General features: G+C 40.5%; 1 protein-coding gene across 2 annotated transcripts in view; it reads right to left on the reverse strand.

The window, feature by feature from the left end:
* Positions 1-8,133: 8,133 nt before the first annotated feature.
* Positions 8,134-20,421, reverse strand: part of adgra3 (adhesion G protein-coupled receptor A3) — a 142,210-nt gene continuing 129,922 nt past the window's right edge. For both annotated transcript variants that reach the window (XM_033026348.1, XM_033026340.1), the window contains 3 exons: positions 18,828-18,973; positions 13,832-13,927; positions 8,134-9,770 (listed from right to left, as the gene is read on the reverse strand). In XM_033026348.1, coding sequence (XP_032882239.1) covers positions 8,510-9,770; positions 13,832-13,927; positions 18,828-18,973 — 1,503 coding nt within the window. In that variant the 3' untranslated portion in view covers positions 8,134-8,509. The remainder of the gene's footprint in view (positions 9,771-13,831; positions 13,928-18,827; positions 18,974-20,421) is intronic.

Below are 20,421 nucleotides of genomic sequence, written 5' to 3' on the forward strand. Positions count from 1 at the left end.
TACATCAGTATTTGTCGGATACCATAACATCTGTATATCTGAGCACTGGCAAGAGATTTGGGAAGGAGCTCCTAAATATCCAGATATGTAATTTGCTTTATTTTTGAGTCAGAGTCATACAGCACGGAAATAAGCCCATGCAGGCCAAGGTGCCCCATCTATGCGAGTTCCACCTGTCCATGTGCCTCATATCCCTCTAAACCTTTCCTGTCCAAATGCCTTTAAAATGTTCTTGTAGTACCTGTCTCCTTACCTCCCCTGCCAGCTCAATCCATATACCTACCAGCCAGCATCTGTGTGGAAAAAGTTGCCCCTCAGGTTACTATTAAATCTTTCCTCTCACTTAAATTTATATTTTTTCCCTGTTGATTCTCTAACTTTGGGTAAAAGATTCTGTACATTTATCTATCCCCTCATGATTTTAGACACCCTTTTGTCAAAATAAAAATATTTTGTTATATCCACTGCTCAGTTTGGCAGCAATTGTTGAAATAGTCCAATCTACAGTTTTAACGCAAAAATATAAAGAAACTGCAAAAATATAGCATCTGGAAGCTTACCCATAATACTGCAATGCTAATTGAGCTTATATTTCTGTATGAATTTCAAGACAAGATGGTCTTTTCCAATGTTCTGGGTGCTAGAAATGATGGCACAGGTTTGTAGAAAGAGTTTTAAAGGGGATCTGAGGGATATGTTTTTTTAAACAGTGGTTGATGTCTGGAACTCGCTAACAGAGGTGATCGTGGAATTAGATGCAATCACGGTTTTTAAGAGACATTTAGGCACCTAATGTGGGCAAATGGTATTGGTGTAGCTGGACAAAAAAGATCTGCAGGGATATGTGGGCTCTTTATCCTAGTCTGTCATGTACGACTCTAATTCCATATACTTTCATCTATTAGAATAACACCAACATTTTGGAAATACACAACACGTATGATAGCATCTGTGAAGAGGGAAGCAGATTAACATTTCAGGTCTTTGATCTTGTATGTGAGCACTTTAGGTCATCAACCTGAACTATTTTATGCTGTTTCTCTCCCTATTGATGCTATCTGATAATTTTTCAATCAAGTTCTCTTTTCATTTACGAATTCCACCATCTGCTGTTTTTTGTTTTGGTTTTCTCCCTAAAATTATACTCAGACATTTCATAGCGTGTTTCCAAAGATTATTTGATGGCAAGCAGTTTTGAGAGATATTAGAGGACAGAGATGGGCTTCAAGGAGCTACGGAAAAGAGATGAGACTCATAGTAAGGTGAGAGGTTTAGGAATTTAACTTCAGCACTAAAGGTGAGGCCATTGAAAATGTTGCTGCCAGAATGATGAAAATCAAGGTGATTTTCATTGCAAGATATCCATCACATCAAGCTCAGCTACGGGGTGGGAAGTTGCAATCTTCACGTGATCCGCCCTGTTTCAACGAATGGAATCAACCTAGTGTGCACAATCAAATAGAACAAGTTGTCCTACAACTTTAGGCTGTGCACGCCATACGCAAGAAGACGAAGAAGCTCAGCTACAACTCTCAGAGAAACTCTGCGCACTGATGGCCTTTGGTATTCAGAACTGCCTTGGTCAGTACACATGGAAAGTTAGATAATAGAGAACTTTCAGTTCTTAGATGATGATGAGCCTGCTGTACCTAACAATGCAGTCTTACAATGCAAGGCCAGGGAGTGTTGCTGAAAATACATTGAGGAAATATCTAATGTGTTGATATTACATTTTATCTCCTTCAAAATGATGTATGATTTGACCTTTTACAAGCGATCCCAAAAGGATTTTTTTCAAATCTGCAAAGCTGTTTTAATCTTTCTTGTGCTGGATACATAAAAACAATCTCATTGCGATTTCATCAACAATTTGTCATTCCCTTGAGAGGCCAAATGCTGGAACAAACCACCACTAGATTTTAGTTATAACAAAAACTGGGAATCATAATGGAAAGTCTAAATTCAAAGAAATAAAACAAAAACTAAAATGTTGGAAACACTCAGCAGGTCAGGCAGCATCTGTGCAAAAATGAAACAGAGAATGGAGAATATTTTTCAAGAACACAAGTGAGGAGACCTTAAAGTTTTGTTGGACATGTACTTTTACTTCTAGATCTTTGTTAGATTCTGCAAACCACCACAAATGGCTTAGTGCTAATCACAGTGAATTCCCAAATCAAAAGAAAAGAGCTGTTAATTTAGTCACTGACTGCATCTGAACAGAATTTGGTGTGAGGACATTTGATTTTTTGATTTTTTTTTGATAGAATTTATTTGCCACACAACCAGGTGGAATTTGGGTTGTCAGCAGCAGTACAATAATAAAGAACACACAACCACAATAAAAATTTAACACAAACATCCACCACAGCATTCATCACTGTAGTGGAAGGCACATAACTTGGCCAGAACTCCTCCATTTCCCCCCGTGGTCGGGACCTCCACCCTCCACAGCTGTTGCTGCGGGCGTCCAGATGGTAAGGGACAAAGTCAAAGTCAAGGTAAGTCCAGGATCGGCTCTTCCCCACCGGAGACCGCGGCTTCAGGCTGGTGTAGGCCGCAGGCCGGCGGTCGAAGATTTAAGGTTCCCGCCGCGCCGCAGCCAGAAGCACCGCAGACCGCAGGGCCGGTGGTCGAAGCTCCCCTCCAGGGGTGATGGTAAGTCCATGCCGGACCCACGGTAGAAGTTGGCCGCGGGCCGTTAGTGATGGCTTCTTCTTCCCCCGGATCCCCCACGAGGGATCCCGGGCTGTAGACGCCGCGCCAGCTGGAGCTGTGCAGACCGCGGCTTCAGGCTGCCGGCTGCCCCGGGCCAGCTAAACGGAGCGCTTCCCTTCAGCGAGCCCCAGCGAGGGCACACCCGCTCCACGCCGCGAGTCCACGCTGCGCCCGCCGCTGAAGCCCCGGGCGCGTCTCCGGGAAAGGCCACGCCGATCCTTGCTGTTAGGCCACGGGGGAGGCGACCTGGAAAAAAATTGCTTCTCCGTGGAGGAGGCGGCCGAAACGGTTTCCCCCTTACCCCCCCACACCACCCCCCACACAAAACACACCGAGAAACATCAAAAACATACTTTAAAACATACTAAAAAAAATTAAAAAAGTTGAAAAAACGAACGCGCTACTGACAGGCTGTTGCCACTGCAGCGCCCCCTACGAACATAAGCAGAATTTTGGAGTTCACGAAGGAAGACAGGAATGCAAAAAGGGAAACCAAGGTAGGGATGATTATTTCAACAGTAAATGAGCAGAGGCCAGTGTGTTGAACTAGATAATGTTACAGAAGTGAAAATAAGAGTTGTGCAGTTGTACAGCTGGTAGAGCTGCCACATCATGGTTCCAGAGACCTGGGTTCAATCCTGACCTTGCACTTTGTGGAGTTTGCATGTTCTCTCACATCCCAAAGATATGCTGGTTTTAGGTTAATTAGCTTCTATAAATTGCCGCTAGCATGTCAGAAGTGGATGAACAAGTAGGATAACATAAAACTAATGTGAACAGTAGACCAATGGTTTGCGTAGACACGGTGGGCCTAAGTACCTGTTTCCATGCTGTATCTTTCAGTTCAATCAATCAAGTGATCTGTGGTGGCTCATAATCAGAAGCCGGATTAGAAAATGGCATCAGGATTGCAGACAGTTTTGTCATTTCCAATAGTTGGAAGTAGTGTCACTGAGCAACAGAGTAACAGATTTGGGTTGGTGACAAAAACTGGCAATGGGCTCATTCTTCACAATATGTAATTGCAGGAAACTCCTGAACGCAGTGATGTATATTGGGTAGCAATTTGGCAGATTATCCAGAATTGAAATGTCAAGAGAAGGGTGCTTAATGATCACTTCTGATTGAGTGGAACCTGGTTTTAGCTTTCCGATAATGTCACTATGAAACAGTGTGTGGATGAGAAAATATATAGAGTCCCAGGGAGAAGTTAATGGGAAACTCCCACGTTAAGAGGTGTCAAGTAGACACAGAAGCATGACTTCTACACTACAGCTAGATGGATGACATTGCATCAAAATAGAAATCAGTAACAAAAGTGGGAAAATTTGGTAATGCTGCCTAGACTGGGTGAGATAGGAGCTTGGAGCTTATAGCCCAATAAGTTAATGGATGTGACCATTGACTGCTTCAAGGGAAGTTATTTTTTTATTTGACTTTTTTTAAATCAAAGCTACAGCCTTATTGTGAACCCCAAGTCACCTGATTCCCTTTGATGTGACCAATTTACCAAACCAAATGAGGCCCTGAGTGGGGAAACATAAATACCTGGGGAAACCACCTTACATCTTCCATGAATATACTGTTTTCTAATGGGTAGATATTAACTCTAGTTTAGTTTAGCTTATTGTTACGTGTACGGTGGTACAGTGAAACGCTTTTTGTTGCATGCTAGCCAGTCAGCGGAAAGACTATACATGATTACAATCAAGTATTGCAGTGTACAGATACAGGACAAAGAGAATAATGTTTAGTGCAAGATAAAGTCCAGTAAAGTCTGATTAAAGATAGTCCTATGGTCTCCAATGATGTAGGTGGTAGCTCAGGACCACTCTCTAGTTGGTGACTGGATGGTTCAGTTGCCTAATAACAGCTGGGAAGAAACTGTCCCTGAATCTGGAGGTGTGTATTTTCACATTTCGGTACTTCTTGCCTGATGGGAGGGGAGAAGAGGAAGTGTGTGGGGTGAGATTGCACTAAACATTATGTTTTAAATATCTGGGAGTCCACATCTCCGAGGATATGACATGGGCATCACACGCCTCAGCACTCGTGAGTAAGGCAAGGCAGCGCCTTTACCACCTCAGGCAATTGAGGAAATTCAGAGTGTCTCCGAGGATCCTCCAGTGCTTCTACGCAGCGGCGGTGGAAAGCATCTTGTCCGGGAACATTACCATCTGGTTTGGGAATTGCTCTGCCAAGGACAAGAAGGCTCTTCAGAGAGTAGTGCGTTCGGCCGAACGCACTATGGGAACTTCACTTGCCCCCCTGCAGGAACTATACATCAGGAGGTGCAACTCCAGAGCGAACAATATCATGAGAGACCCCTTCCACCCCTGCAACGGACTGTTCCAGCTGCTACGGTCAGGCAAACGCCTCCGTTGCCATGCGGTGAGAATGGAGAGGTTGAGAAGGAGTTTCTTCCCAGAGGCCATTCGGACTGTAAACGCCTATCTCACCAGGGACTAACTCTACTGAACGTTTTTCCTTCCATTATTTATTATGTAAAAGAATGTGTTATGATTGTGTTTATAGTTTGTTTGGTTGTTTGTCTTTTGCACAAAAGTCCGCGAGCATTGCCACTTTCATTTCACTGCACATCTCGTATGTGTATGTGACAAATAAACTTGACTTGACTTGATTAATCCTTGATTATGCGGGTGGCCTTAACGAGGCAGCGCAAAGTTCAGATAAAGTCAATGGTAGGGAGGTTGGTTTATGTAATGGGCTGGGCTGCGTCCACAATTCTCTGCAATTTCTTTCGGTCTTGAATGGAGCTGTTCCCAAACCATGTTGTGATGCATCCCGATAAAATGCTTTGTACAGCGCATCTGTAGGTGACAGTTGCTGGGGAAATAATGGTCTTCCGAAGCCTGCTAAGGAAGTAGAGGCATTGGCATGCTCTTTTGGAGCTCTTTCGATATGGCTGGTCCAGGACAAGTTGACAATAGACAATAGGTGCAGGAGTAGGCCATTCGGCCTTTCGAGTCAGCATGGCTGACATCATCCACAATCAGTACCCCGTTCCTGCCTTCTCCCCATATCCTGACTCCGCTATCTTTAAGAGATTGCTGGTGCTGGTGATATTTGCAGTTGCTGGTGATATTTACTCCTAAGAACTTGAAGCTTTCAACCCTCTCTTCTTCGGTTCCGTCAATATATACCCGTGTATGTGTACTGCTTCAATTCCTGGTCCCCATTCCACAGTGCCACTAGAAAGTTGCTCAAGTAGCTTAAACCACAACATTCTGACCGCAGCCCCACATTCACCAAATTTCATAGGACATCAGTTAGATTTGTCCTGCAAACCTATCATAAAAAAATAATACACTCAAGATTACTGGCTCAGTAAAACCACCCTGCAGTTAATATCTTCCTGCACTTGTGGCTTCCACCTTTTGAAGATTATTCATAACTCCATATTCTACAGAAAAAAAGGTTTGCATGAACATGCAAATTTTGAAATGTGTTCAGTCTCAGTAGTAAAATACTATGTGTATGCATTGGACCTAAAACTTAATGAAGAACTGAAAGATCCGAGTTGGCATTCCCAGCAAATCGAATTATTGATTGAATATATACCCTTATTAAGAGAAAAAGAATGGAAAGACACGTACTGAACACTGTGTTTATAGCTCCCCGTACAGCCATGTGTATTCTTATTTAGAGGATGCATATATATGGTGGGACAATGCTCCACATTGGCCACAATCCACCCATAATTTACTTATGTAGTCATGCCTACTATGTTCTGTTGTGCTGAAGCAAAGCAAGTATTTCATTGTCCTATCTGGACACATGACAATAAACTCTCTTGAATCTTGAATCTTAAGTGTTTTTTTTACATTGGCAGCCAAATGCCTGTAACAGACAGTGCGATCAAACTATGTTTTTACCTTATTAGGAGTGCTGCAACAGAAACCCTCCAAGGTTAGAAGTGACTTGTGATCGGTGAACCATGGCAGGCCACATAAATCCCACTAATTCTTCCCTTTTCCAGTTAGTAATGGGGGAAAACATGTAAAGACAGTACCCTCCATAATGTTTGTGACAAAGACCCATCATTTATTTATTTGCCTCTGTACTCTACAATTTGAGATTTGTAATAGAAAAAATAATATGTGGTTAAAGTGCACATTGTCCGATTTCAACAAAGGCCATTTTTATACATTTTGGTTTCACCATGTAGAAATTACAGCTGTGTTTAAACATAGTCCACCCATTCAGGGCACCATAATGTTTGGGACACATGGCTTCACGGGCATTTGTAATTGCTCAGGTGTGTTTGATTGCCTCCTTAATGCAGGTATAAGAGAGCTCTCAGCACCTAGTCTTTCCCCCAGTCTTTCCATCACCTTTGGAAACTTTTATTGCTGTTTATCAATATGAGGAACAAAGTTGTGCCAATGAAAGTCAAAGAAGCCATTATGAGACTGAGAAACAAGAATAGACTGTTAAAGACATCAGCCAAACAGGCTTACCAAAAGCATCTGGTTGGAACATCATTAAGAAGAAAGAGAGCACTGGTGAGCTTACTAATCGCAAAGGGACTGGCAGGCCAAGGAAGACCTCCACAGCTGATGACAGAAGAAACATGATGGTGGGGGTGTTATGGCCTGGGCATGTATGGCTCCTGAAGGTACTGGCTCACTTATCTTCATTGATGATACAACTGCTGATGGTAGTAGCATAATGAATTCTTGAGTGGCCAAGTCAATCACCCAATCTGAATCTAATTGAGCATGCTTTTTATATACTGAAGAGAAAACTGAAGGGTACTAGCCCCCAAAACAAGCATGCTAAAGATGGCTGAAATACAGGCCTGGCAGAGCATCACCAGAGAAGACACCCAGCAACTGGTGATATCCATGAATCGCAGACTTCAAGCAGTCATTGCATGCAAAGGATGTGCAACAAAATACTAAACATGACTACTTTCATTTACATAACATTGCTCTGTCCCAAATATAATGGTGCCCTGAAATGGAGGACTGTGTATAAACACTGCTGTAATTTCTACATGGTGAAACCAAAATATATTAAAATGATCTTTATTAAAATCTGACAATGTTCACTTTAACCACATGTGATTTGTTCCTATTGCAATCCTCAAATTGTGGAGTACAGAGGCAAATAAATAAATGATGGGTCTTTGTCCCGAACATTATGGAGGGCACTGGAAATTCCAATGCTATCATACCTAGACTAACTTTCACAACACTAACGTATACGTTTTCTGGTCTTTTCCTCAAAACTAGTCATGTATCTATTCACCCACAAAATCAATGAGACAAAATAACAACGATCAAATACTTAAGGAATAGATTTGTTAACATGTTTTTGCCCAAAATTGAAAGCAAACAATAAAAAAATGCTTAATCAACTTGACTTTCTTCAATACTCAAGACTCTTATAATCATATCACAAGGCAAACCTTTTATTATTTAGAAAATTACACGCTCAGAAGTAGATATTGCCCAATGCTTCTGAGCTCCATTTCTCATGCAATTTTAGGTATAAGAACATCCAGCAGTGTTTAACAAAACAGGACTAAATGCTACAAAAATAGAAACTGTGAAACTATTCTCATTGTGACTTCACAAAAATGGCAACCTTGGGTCTCTTAAAAAGATATAAAATTAGATACAAGAAACTTATAGCTTCACATATTAGATCACGATCGTACCTTCAGTTTCAATACACAATGTAAAACAATTCTGTAAACTTTTACAATTTTAACTGGAAAGGAATGCATGTCAGTTTTGATTTAATAAAATTGATTTTTTGTAAACTACACAGTAGTTTCATTTCTCCAAAATCCAGTTCTGACATTTCCAGTGGTGTCTGCACCGAGCAAGGGGACATCCTGACCGCTGCCTTTCAGCAGTCCATTTTGACTCGCCAAGTTAAGCCCATAAGACTTACTGTTCTCATGTTCAACCACAATAGGTTTTTGTTTGCTGTCTCTACTGGCACCAACTCCATTCTTTACTGTGCTTTGATTGCATTGTGGCAGTGTGTAACAGACATCACTACCATCGGGTTGGTTGCCGCATTGATGGCGGTCTCTAAAAGCGGAGCGAGATTTCCTAATCCCATGACGACTTTCATGGTTACTGTGCCTGCTCCTCGGCTGGATATTATGCACACTTCCTTCCACACTGGTAGGTACATCATATGCATATTCTCTTAACACAGTCAGCCTGCTGTGACGATGAGTTTGGTGGGCCCTAGTCCGGTTTTTATGATGCCTGTTCACTTGTCCATTAGAACGGAACGGCAGTTCCACAGGGGCCACGTGCATTTTCAGATCGTTGTCCACTGAATGTTCTGTAAGGCTGTTGTCAAGCTGTGTGGATAAATTACTTTCCAAATGAACCTGCTGGTTCTGTACTGCAGCAGCGTGAAGATTAGTTAGCTTACATCCTTGGGATAGCTTGTTATTGCTGGAAGCAGTCTTATTTGTGCAGGAGGATTCTGTACTGCTGTTGGTGAGTTTTGAAGTTTCACCATTGGCGTGACCAGGATCTGTAGGTGGGACATTAATTTGAATGGAATAAGTACTCCTCCCTGGGCAGCAAGTAGTCATCCAACACTGCCGTATGTCCTCTCTGCCAATGCAATGATGAAGTATGAGAAATGCAGCCAGGCTCAAAGCTGTGGCCCCAAATATGCAGCTGAATATGAGGTCCATAGGGTAGTACTGGGACACTGCTAATGCACCAGATACCCACAGGGCAATGTACATAAACAATGACAAACATGTACCCAGCAATTGTGCTTGAAATGAATGTTCATTCTCCAGTGCGGAGGAGGAAACCACAGAACAATTTGCTTGTGATGTTGATGTTGAATCGTTAACATTAGTTTCTCCACGGTCTGCACTTGCCAAACGCTGCTGTTCCTCCACTGCTTCCTTCAGTTCATATTTCCGTTCAGGGTGTTGCTTAAGCTGCACGAATATGCTAAGAAAGTAAATGCAGTTGATGAAGATGATAAACCCGACAGGTCCATAAAAGGCGCCCAGGCTGGGTTCCCAAGCCATCCAACAGCTGGAAGACAAAATGTAATTATATTTTAATACAAGTACTGATCAGCTGAATTCAAATGCAATCATCTTAATTCAGCAAAACATTTGGATAAATTCACAAAATAGTGTATTTTCAAAAAATATCCAAAGCAAGTCAAATTACAGTATCCAATTTTCAAATAAGTAGTTGTGATATCTATTGCATACCATAAAGATGATTTTTTTCCTACTTTTTTAAAATCATTGATCCTCTCCCATTTTTCATAGAAGTAATTTTTCCCATTGATCCAAATATTTCAAATGATAAAACTGAACAGATGGAATAGATCAACCAAAATAAAACTGTGAATGTGGGTTTGGTCCATTGTATTTGAAAAAAATTACTTAATATTTCTCATCGGAACTCATATCCCCAAAACCACTCTACTGCGCTTCATCAAAAGGAAAATGTTCACATTTGATGCATCATTTCAATAATGACAATTTTGGACTTTAAAAAGGAGGCAGTCACAGTATCATCAATCCCTTATCTTTACAATGCTTAGTTTAGAATAGAGTCAAAGGAAAGTCGTTATCTTGTCTGTGAATCTGGTAATAGTGTCAGCATTTGCTGTGTGTGTTGGTGCAAACACATGTTTTCAAGAGGTTTGGATATTTGTGATTCTATCAAAAAAAATCAGAGTGGATAATTAACCTTAGATAAGTCAATCCACTTTCTTAAGAAACTTTCAATAATGTCACATATTATTGTTATCAAACTTTCAATAATGTCACATATTTTTGTTATCAAATTATTGTGATATTTTGTGTTGGAAGGAACTGCAGATGCTGGTTTAAACTGAAGATAGACACAAAGTGCTGGAGTCAAAGTTTAGACAGTCTGAAGAAGGGTCTCGACCCGAAACATCATCCATTCCTTCTTTCCAGAGATGCTGCCTGTCCCGCTGAGTTACTCCAGCATTTTGTGTCTATTGTACTATTGTAATATAGATCTGGTAAAGTGCATTGAAAATTGCCACAGAATAATCAGAATTAATTTGTCAACATTATAAACTAATGTTTATTTCTTTCATGTGATCTTTGGTAGGTATTGCTGGAAGGATTGGAAATAAAATGCATTAATCACGTTTTTAATATTTCTCATCATACATATTCCCTAACTATCCACTGTGCTCCCTCAAAAGGAAACATTTATATATTGATACATAATTTCCCATGTGACATGTTTGCACTTTAGAATGGATGCACTCCGTGAGACGAGTCCCTTATCTTCACAATATGGTATGCTTGCATAAGTCAGGGCATTGAGTTTGAGATTCCGGAAGTCACAATGGGTGGTGAGTGCCTGGTACACTGCTGGGGGTGGGGTGGTGGTTGAGGCACATACAATAGTGGCATTAAAGAGACATTTGGATGTGCAGGGAATAGATTATGTGCAGGCAGATAAGAGTTGGTCTTGGCAACATGTTCGGCACATAAATTGTGGGCTGATGGGCCTATTCATGTACTGTTCTATGTTCTAATATGTAGATTAGAGTAGTGTAAATGTAGTTATTTTGTCTGTGAATCTAATAAGATCATTGTATTAATTTTCTATCCACTGGACAGTTTGCCAAACACCAGGACAAATGAAATTCAACCAAAACTTATTCTTTATTATTTACCAATTTTATCAGCCAAAAACCTATTTCATCATAATGATATTTTGATTTTAGATTAGAATTAAATTCCCCACAGTTTCTATAATGTGTGGTAAATCTACAATGCCAGTGAAATGCAGAGACAACAAATTAAAATACATCCCCCTTAATAAAGCTTCTCTTTCAGGAAGATAATATGACCCATGCAATTCATGTTTATTACCACTAGATGATGCAACTTTCCCTTTTAAAACAAATAAGCATTCTCAATGAAGCCAAGCAAGGAAGCCTGAATTGTCTGACAGCATCATCTACAGAGACATTCTCACCAGAGCACATGTCACTTCAATCATTGCATCTCAGTTTGATACTCAATCATTCTAAAACATTACCTATCTCAGAACAAAGCCCCCAGTTATCTATCAATCAGTTCTGTGCCAGCTCAATGTTGATCCCTGCAGTCGACCAGCACTTAAACTAAAATTTTAATCCTCCACCTCAAAGCCATTCATAATCTTTACCCTCCCTACTTTCAACAGCCTTAAGGGGCTGTCCCACTGCGTTGACCTAATCCCCGAGTTCTGGCTCATACTCGCAGCATGGTCGACACGAGGTCCTAGGAGGTCTTTGTAACTCTCCTTCATACTCAAGGGTAGTCCCTGCATACTCGAGGCCTCAGCTAGATCGCGGCGTATTTTCAACATGTTGAAAAATGCCCGCAAGTTAAAAAAAAGGTCGCCATGGAAAAAATCGATACTTTATTTACTCGTAGATTTAGTCAAAGTAGGTCGGCATGTTATTCGTTGGTAATTGAGGGTAGTCGAAGGTAATCGAAGGTAGTCTAAGGTAGTCGTAGATAGTTTTCAACATAGTCGAAGGAAGGTCGAAGGAGATCGAAGGAGGTCGTCTTTACTCTCCACAATTCGGAGTCCAATTTTCCTGAAGCTAGTCTTCTACATAGTCGAAGAATGTCGAAGGAGGTCTTCAACATAGTCGAAGGAGGTCTTCAGCATGACATTTTTTTCAAACGCTCCTAAACTCGCGAATTAGGTCACCGCAGTGGGACAGCCCCTTTAGTATATTCCCTTCCTAAACTCTTTTTCTTGTTGCCTCCAGCCTCTCTTCCATCTCCTTTCATTTTACTCCATGAGCACGATTATTACTGATGAAGGGTTTTTTCCCCCCAAAATGTTATTTTTTTTCCTTTCCGAAGACTAACTTGCTGCATGTTTCCAATATTTTCTGTTTTTAAGCTTATCAGATGCTATTTTTTTTACATTTTCAATCCTTAGCCAAGCATTGGTAACATTGGCTAACCCTTGATATAGCTGTATGGTGCTTTGGGATTTTTTTCCTATTTCTGTGTGCTAATAATTGAGTTGCCATTGCTATGTGGTATCTCATGTTGATTACTACAATCTTGGCTGGTACACTCATCAGATGCTGGAAGTTGATTATAGGGTCATATTGACAGAATGATGTCAGTTAACTTGCTCAGTTGGTTTTGAGGATAGAAGGAAGGCTATTCCTCAGTATTAAACGAGGTACTGTATCTACACAAACAAAGCAAACACAGTGTAATCAAAGCTTTTCAAATGTTAGCAGTAGCTTTCTAAATGTAATAGTGTCCAAAATAAATCTACTCTTGCTTTCTCCTTTATTTATTTCAATAAAACCTATTTGTAAAATTGTGCATTAAACACTGTGTTCACAATGTTAACATAATGTTGACTCTTCCAACATTATAAATTGGTTACAAAGATAATCACTTCATTGTGCAAGCCTACAAAGTTAAAATTAGTGCACTCAGAACAAAACCAAGTTAATAAAAACCTAACAACCAAAGAGACTATTTCGAGATCTGTAAATAATCAGCAGGTGATGGTGGATCCTGTTCTCAAAATGCCTTCCACTCACAATAAATAGTTAATTTCTATTTTGTGGTAGCAGGTACCCATCATACTGGATAGGCATAACATATGCTCTTGTTTTGTGAACCACTTGGGATTTATGATATATTTTCCCAGGCCAAGTCAACAAAGCCTGATTTACTGATTTCCTTTATGAATAATAAAGCCATTTCCTTGTTTCAGACCTGTAATATAACCATCACTAAACAATTTCTATGAATACTCAAAGTACACAGTTGTTGAATGATACACTGAATGGTTTTTGTCTGACCTAAAGTCTAAATTATCATAAATACCTGCTCTATGCATTTCATCAAATAAAAGGAAAAGTACAAACTAACAAAGTATTAAACTGACTGAGAACAAAACAAAATCCAATCAGCTATTTTCTTTCAGTGTGACATTTTGCAATATTATATTAGAAAATTTATTTTTCTCCAGTTCTTCTCAATTCCAATGAAACTTAACACCAACTACCTAGAACTATTAACCTCAGCATTACATTTGAGCATGAAAAATAAAACACTACTTACTATGGTGCATTCACTTTACTTCCGTAGTTTTTAATATTAGCTGCAGCTGTGATGCCACACACAATGATCGGAATTCCTCCACCAATTAGATAGAACCTTCAAAGATATGATCACGAGGGAAAATGTTAAACAACTGCATGTAACCCTTGATGATATTTAAATTAGACCAACCAATGGTGTGATGGACATTTGTATTGGTATTGTTAATTAAATGCAATTTTAGCACATTAGGGCAGTTTGATATTTCTTGCTTGGAGTTTTTGTTTCTCATCTTTTGTTTCTAAATGAATAATGGCTACATAATAATTACAATTTACTAAATCCTGCTGAATTAATAAGTAAATGGCCTGTTACTTTGTAACACACTGAACTTGCAGTGCCCTCCATAATGTTTGGGACAAAGACCCATCATTTATTTATTTGCCTCTGTACTCCACAATTTGAGATTTGTAATAGAAAAAACATCATATGTGGTTAAAGTGCACATTGTCAGATTTTATTAAAGGCCATGTTTATACATTTTGATTTCGCCATGTAGAAATTATAGCTGTAAGTTTATTCATAGTCCCCCCATTTCAGGGCACCATAATGTTTGGGACACATGGCTTCACAGGTGTTTGGAATTGCTCAGGTGTGTTTAAATGCCTCCTCAATGCAGGTATAAGAGAGCTCCCAGCACCTAGTCTTTCCCACAGTCTTTCCATCACATTTGGAAACCATTATTGCTGTTTATCAATATGAGGAACAAAGTTGTGCCAATGAAAGTCAAAGAAGATATTGTGAGACTGAGAAACAAGAATTAGAGACATCAGCCAAACTTTAGGTTTACCAAAATCAACTGTTTGGACCATCATTAAGAAGAAAGAGAGCACTGGTGAGCTTACTAATCGCAAAGTGACTGGCAGGCCAAGGAAGACCTCCACAGCTGATGACAGTAGAATTCTCTCTATAATAATGAAAACTCCCCAAACACCTGTCCGACAGATCAGAAACTCTCTTCAGAAGTCAGATGTGGATTTGTCAATGACCACTGTCCGCAGAAGGCTTCACGAACAGAAATACAGAGGCTACACTGCAAGATGCAAAACATGGGTTAGCCTCAAAAATAGGATGACCAAGTCACAGTTTACCAAGAAGTACTTAAAAGAGCAACCACAGTTCTGGACAAAGGACATGGACGGATGAGACGAAGATGAACATATCAGAGTGATGGCAAAAGCAAAGTATGGAGGAGAGCAGGAACTGCCCAAGATCCAAAGCATACCACCTCATCTGTGAAACATGGTGGTGGGGGTGTTATGGCCTGGGCATGTATGGCTGTTGAAGGTACTGGCTCACTTCATTGATGATACAACTGCTGATGGTAGTAGCATAATGAATTCTGAAGTGTATAGACGCATCCTGGTGGCCGACTAGGAAAAGGGGAGATGCAGCGAGACCTGGGTGTCATGGTACACCAGTCATTGAAAGTGGGCATGCAGGTGCAGCAGGCAGTGAAGAAAGCGAATGGTATGTTAGCTTTCATAGCAAAAGGATTTGAGTATAGGAGCAGGGAGGTTCTACTGCAGTTGTACAGGGTCTTGGTGAGACCACACCTGGAGTATTGCGTACAGTTTTGGTCTCCAAATCTGAGGAAGGACATTATTGCCATAGAGGGAGTGCAGAGAAGGTTCACCAGACTGATTCCTGGGATGTCAGGACTGTCTTATGAAGAAAGACTGGATAGACTTGGTTTATACTCTCTAGAATTTAGGAGATTGAGAGGGGATCTTATAGAAACTTACAAAATTCTTAAGGGGTTGGACAGGCTAGATGCAGGAAGATTGCTCCCGATGTTGGGGAAGTCCAGGACAAGGGGTCACAGCTTAAGGATAAGGGGGAAATCCTTTAAAACCGAGATGAGAAGAACTTTTTTCACACAGAGAGTGGTGAATCTCTGGAACTCCCTGCCACAGAGGGTAGTCGAGGCCAGTTCATTGGCTATATTTAAGAGGGAGTTAGATGTGGCCCTTGTGGCTAAGGGGATCAGAGGGTATGGAGAGAAGGCAGGTACGGGATACTGAGTTGGATGATCAGCCATGATCATATTGAATGGCGGTGCAGGCTCGAAGGGCCGAATGGCCTACTCCTGCACCTAATTTCTATGTTTCTATGTGTCTATCCTATCTGCTCAAGTTCAAATAAATGCCTCAAAATTCATTGGCCGGCGGTTCATTCTACAGCAAGACAATGATCCCAAACATACTGCTAAAGCAACAAAGGAGTTTTTCAAAGTTAAAAAATGGTAAATTCTTGAGTGGCCAAGACAATCAATCGATCTAAACCCAATTCAGCATGCCTTTTATATGCTGAAGGGAAAACTGAAGGGGACGGGCCCCCAAAACAAGCATCAGCTAAAGATGGCTGCAATACAGGCCTGGCAGAGCATCACCAGAGAAGACACTCAGCAACTGGTGATGACCATGAATCGTAGACTTCAAGCAATCATTACATGCAAAGGATATGCAACAAAATACTAAACATGACAACTTTCATTTACATGACATTGCTGTGTCCCAAACATTATGGTACCCCGAAATGGGGGGACTATGTATAAACACTGCTGTAATGTCTACACAGTGAAACCAAAATGTATGAAAATGGCCTTTATTAAAATATGACTATGAGCATGTGATTTTTTCTATTACAAATCTCAAATTGTGCGGTGCAGAGGCAAATAAATAAATGATGGGTCTTTGTCCCAAACATTATGGAGGGCACTGTATATTTGAAAGCAAGATACAATATTTTGATTAGTGTTAGCAGAAATACATAACCTGTTTTTGTACGTTGCATACTATTTATCTCAACATATGCATGCAATAGTTATATGAACTTCCTCATAGTTATTCTCCTCTAACTCTTTCAGCACAAGATTCTATTTGATTTCCCCTTCCCATGTCGACAGTTCATTATAAATCCTCCTTTACATTTTTTCTCATCTATTCCTTGTGAATTTTATATTCGCAGCCACTTTGATTCAAATCAGAAATATTCTCCTGCTTTCTTTCCTGGTTTGGTAAATTGATTTCAAACTTTTTAGTTTTAGAGATTCAGTGCGGAAACAAGCCCTTCGGCCCACTGAGTCCACACCGACCAGAGATCACAATAGACAATAGGTGCAGGAGTAGGCCATTTGGCCCTTCGAGCCAGCACCGCCATTCAATGTGATCATGGCTGATCATCCACAATCAGTACCCCGTTCCTGCCTTCTCCCCATATCCCCTGACTCTGCTATCTTTAAGAGCCCTATCCAGCTCTCTCTTGAAAGCATCCAGAGAACCTGCCTCCACCACCCTCTGAGGCAGATAATTCCACACACTCACAAGTCTCTGTGAGAAAAAGTGTTTTAAATGGCTTACCACTTATTCTTAAACTGTGGCCTCTGGTTCTGGACTCCCCCAACATCGGGTACATGTTTCCTGCCTCCAGTGTGTGCAAACCCTTAACAATCTTATATGTTTCAATAAGATCCCCTCTCACCCTTCTAAACTCCAGAGTGTACAAGCCCAGCTGCTTCATTCTCTCAGCATATGACAGTCCCGCCATCCCGGGAATTAACCTTGTAAACCTACGCTGCACTTCCTCAATAGCAAGAATGTCCTTCCTCAAATTAGGGGACCAAAACTACATACAATACTCCAGGTGTGGTCTCACTGGGGCTCTGTACAACTACAGAAGGACCTCTTTGCTCCTATACTCGACTCCTCTTGTTATAAAGGCCAACATGCCATTCACTTTCTTCACTGCCTGCTGTACCTGCATGCTTACTTTCATAGACTGATGAACAAGGACCCCCAGATCCCGCTGTACTTCCCCTTTTCCCAACTTGACGGCATTTAGATAGTAATCTGCCTTCCTGTTTTTGCTACAAAAGTGGATAACCTCACATTCGTCCACATTAAACATCATCTGCCATGCATCCGCCCATTCCCCCAACCTGCCCAAGTCACCCAGCACTCTCACCGCACATTAACACAAGCCTACACACACTAGGGACAATTTATACTTATACCAAGTATACAAACTCAGGCCAATTAACCTACAAACCTGTACGTCTTTGGCATGTGGGAGGAAACCGAAGATCTCAGAGAAAACCCACGCAGTCACGGGGAGAACATACATATGGGGAGGACATACATAGATAGCACCCTTTGTTGGAATTGAACCCGGGTCTCTGGCGCTGCAAGTGTTGTAAGGCAGCAACTCTACCGCTGCACCACCGTGCTGGCCACTAGTTTATATTATGATGCTTCCTCAATAGATTAGAATGAAAATTACCAGTGTGAAATTAACCAGTATCTACTTGTTTTTACACAAGCCAGAAAACCTATAATCAAATGATTCTTCTTGAAAGGTTCAAGACTTTAACCCAAGGCAAGATCAAAAGGTGCATTCCTAACTTTATGAAATAATTAATTTTAAATGGGGATATCTTCCTCCGAACAAACAGCACTTATCAAAAACATGTTATCAACTCACATTTATAATAATGGAACAGCTTCAAAAGGTCTACATGATTAAGTACAAACTCAAATAAGTAACAATTAGGTCATTTAACCTGTTTAGCCATTCAATATGATCATAAATTATCTTTTAATGAGGTGCCACTTTCCTGCAGGAATACATATCCTTGGATACCTCGATATGGAAAACATCTATTGACACTGTCTTAAATATGAATCCCCACAACACTATTGTTTCAAAGATTCACGCTCACTGAGTGCCAGACTTTCTACTCATTCAATCCTGAATAGTTGACTGACTATTCTGCGACTGACACCTGGTTCTGTAAACTATAGTTAAGGAAAAATGTATTCCTGCATTCACTCTACCAGGTTCTCTCAGAATTTTGTCTGCTGGAAAGTAATTACCTTGCAATCTTTTAAACTCAAGACTGCAGCTGCCTTTTAACTCTAGATATATAGTGTGGTGTAACATGAAATACATTGCCTACCTTAACATTGGCCGAGGTGGGAGAGGAGGTTCCTCAGGATCCTGAGATTTTTTTGCTTTCCTCGTCAACTGTTTGAAAATATTTCGTGCTGTGACACCAACCCACAAGATGGTGGCAAGTGTAGAATAGTGTAGAATTATCCCAACCTACATTTATTGTAAAGATTTAACACGTGAGAAAATATAGAAATATATAATCTGGAAGCCAGTCATAAAACTGTGAGATGCCTTGCGGTGATAATGAGTTTATGTCTCAGAATAAAACATTACAGTGAGAAACATATTTAACAATGAAACACAGACAATAGATAGTGTCTATAGAGAACCACAATGTTTTTATCTTCACATTTGGCAGTTCCTCAAATACATTAGATTAGATTAGATATAATTTATTGCCACACAGCCAGGCTGGTGGAAATTTGGGTTGTCTGCAGCGATACAATAATAAAGAACACACATTTTGAAGAACCAATACTTGGTTCTTTGATATTTTAACCAAACCATTTTTGCTATATTTTGTTTATTCAGCTTCTACATTTCAACTATAAATCCCAGTTTTCTTAACATGTAATAATTTCTTCCCACATCAAGCGACTCTAGTATGTAAGTGGCTCGCAGTATTGAGGAAGAATGCTGCATTCTTATCAAATGTCATTTTTGCTCCATTCTCATCACAATGAAGCTCAAATGGGAATTCTCTATCCCAACTTCAATTTAAGAATAGGCTTTATTTAAAATCTGTCATTCTAAAAACAAACATAAGCTGATGAGAAAAGTAAAATCAACAGCTGGACCCAGTACGGAGATCCAGTAAAAATTAATCAAAGCAATAATTCATGGAATTAGGGTGAACTGTTACTGTCAACTCATTCACACATTGGTAGAAATTCCTAATATTTGGGTGCTAAATAAATCAAAGATGTGACCTTCTTAAAAGGTAATGTTGTAGCGGGTGTGTGAGAGAGCCCAGAATGAAGGCGAGGAGCCAGGCAAATTCTGTAGAGGCTATAATGAGCACAGCACACTACTCTCCGCTTTAGTGAGAGACTGAAGACTGGTCTCGCGCCAAAAATCCCTGCTCTTATCTTCGTAGCTGGAAGCCGCCCCTGGACCTGTCCATCAAGTGCCGAGGGGGATGAACCAGGGAATGGCCTACTCTCCAGGAACCGCCACAATGTCTCATCCCACTTATGCCCAAAATAAGGACACATTCTTGCCACATTTTTACACAAGAATATTGGATACTGATGGCAAACAAATAAAAGTGATAGCATGACTAAAGTGAAAATGTGGTGTTCTGTTGCAACAAAAACTGCAAATGCGGGGTAATACACAAAAGGACACAGTGCTGGAGTGAGCAGGTCTGGCAGTATCTCTCGAGAACACGGATAGGTGATGTTTTGTTTCAAATCCCTTCTTCAAAACTAGCTAAGTTTTGTGAGGAAAGGTTTTGAGGTACAATGCCACCTGTCTATGTTTTCCAGAGAGGCTGCCTCATCTGCTGAGTTACCAGCACTTTGTGTCCTTGTATGGTGTTTTGTAATAGTTAGGTTAACGTATTGTTGTTGATGCACTGTTAAAAATTTGCAAGTATA

The sequence above is a fragment of the Amblyraja radiata genome, chromosome 1, assembly GCF_010909765.2.
Source record: "Amblyraja radiata isolate CabotCenter1 chromosome 1, sAmbRad1.1.pri, whole genome shotgun sequence".
In the NCBI taxonomy this organism is placed as follows: Eukaryota; Metazoa; Chordata; class Chondrichthyes; order Rajiformes; family Rajidae; genus Amblyraja; species Amblyraja radiata.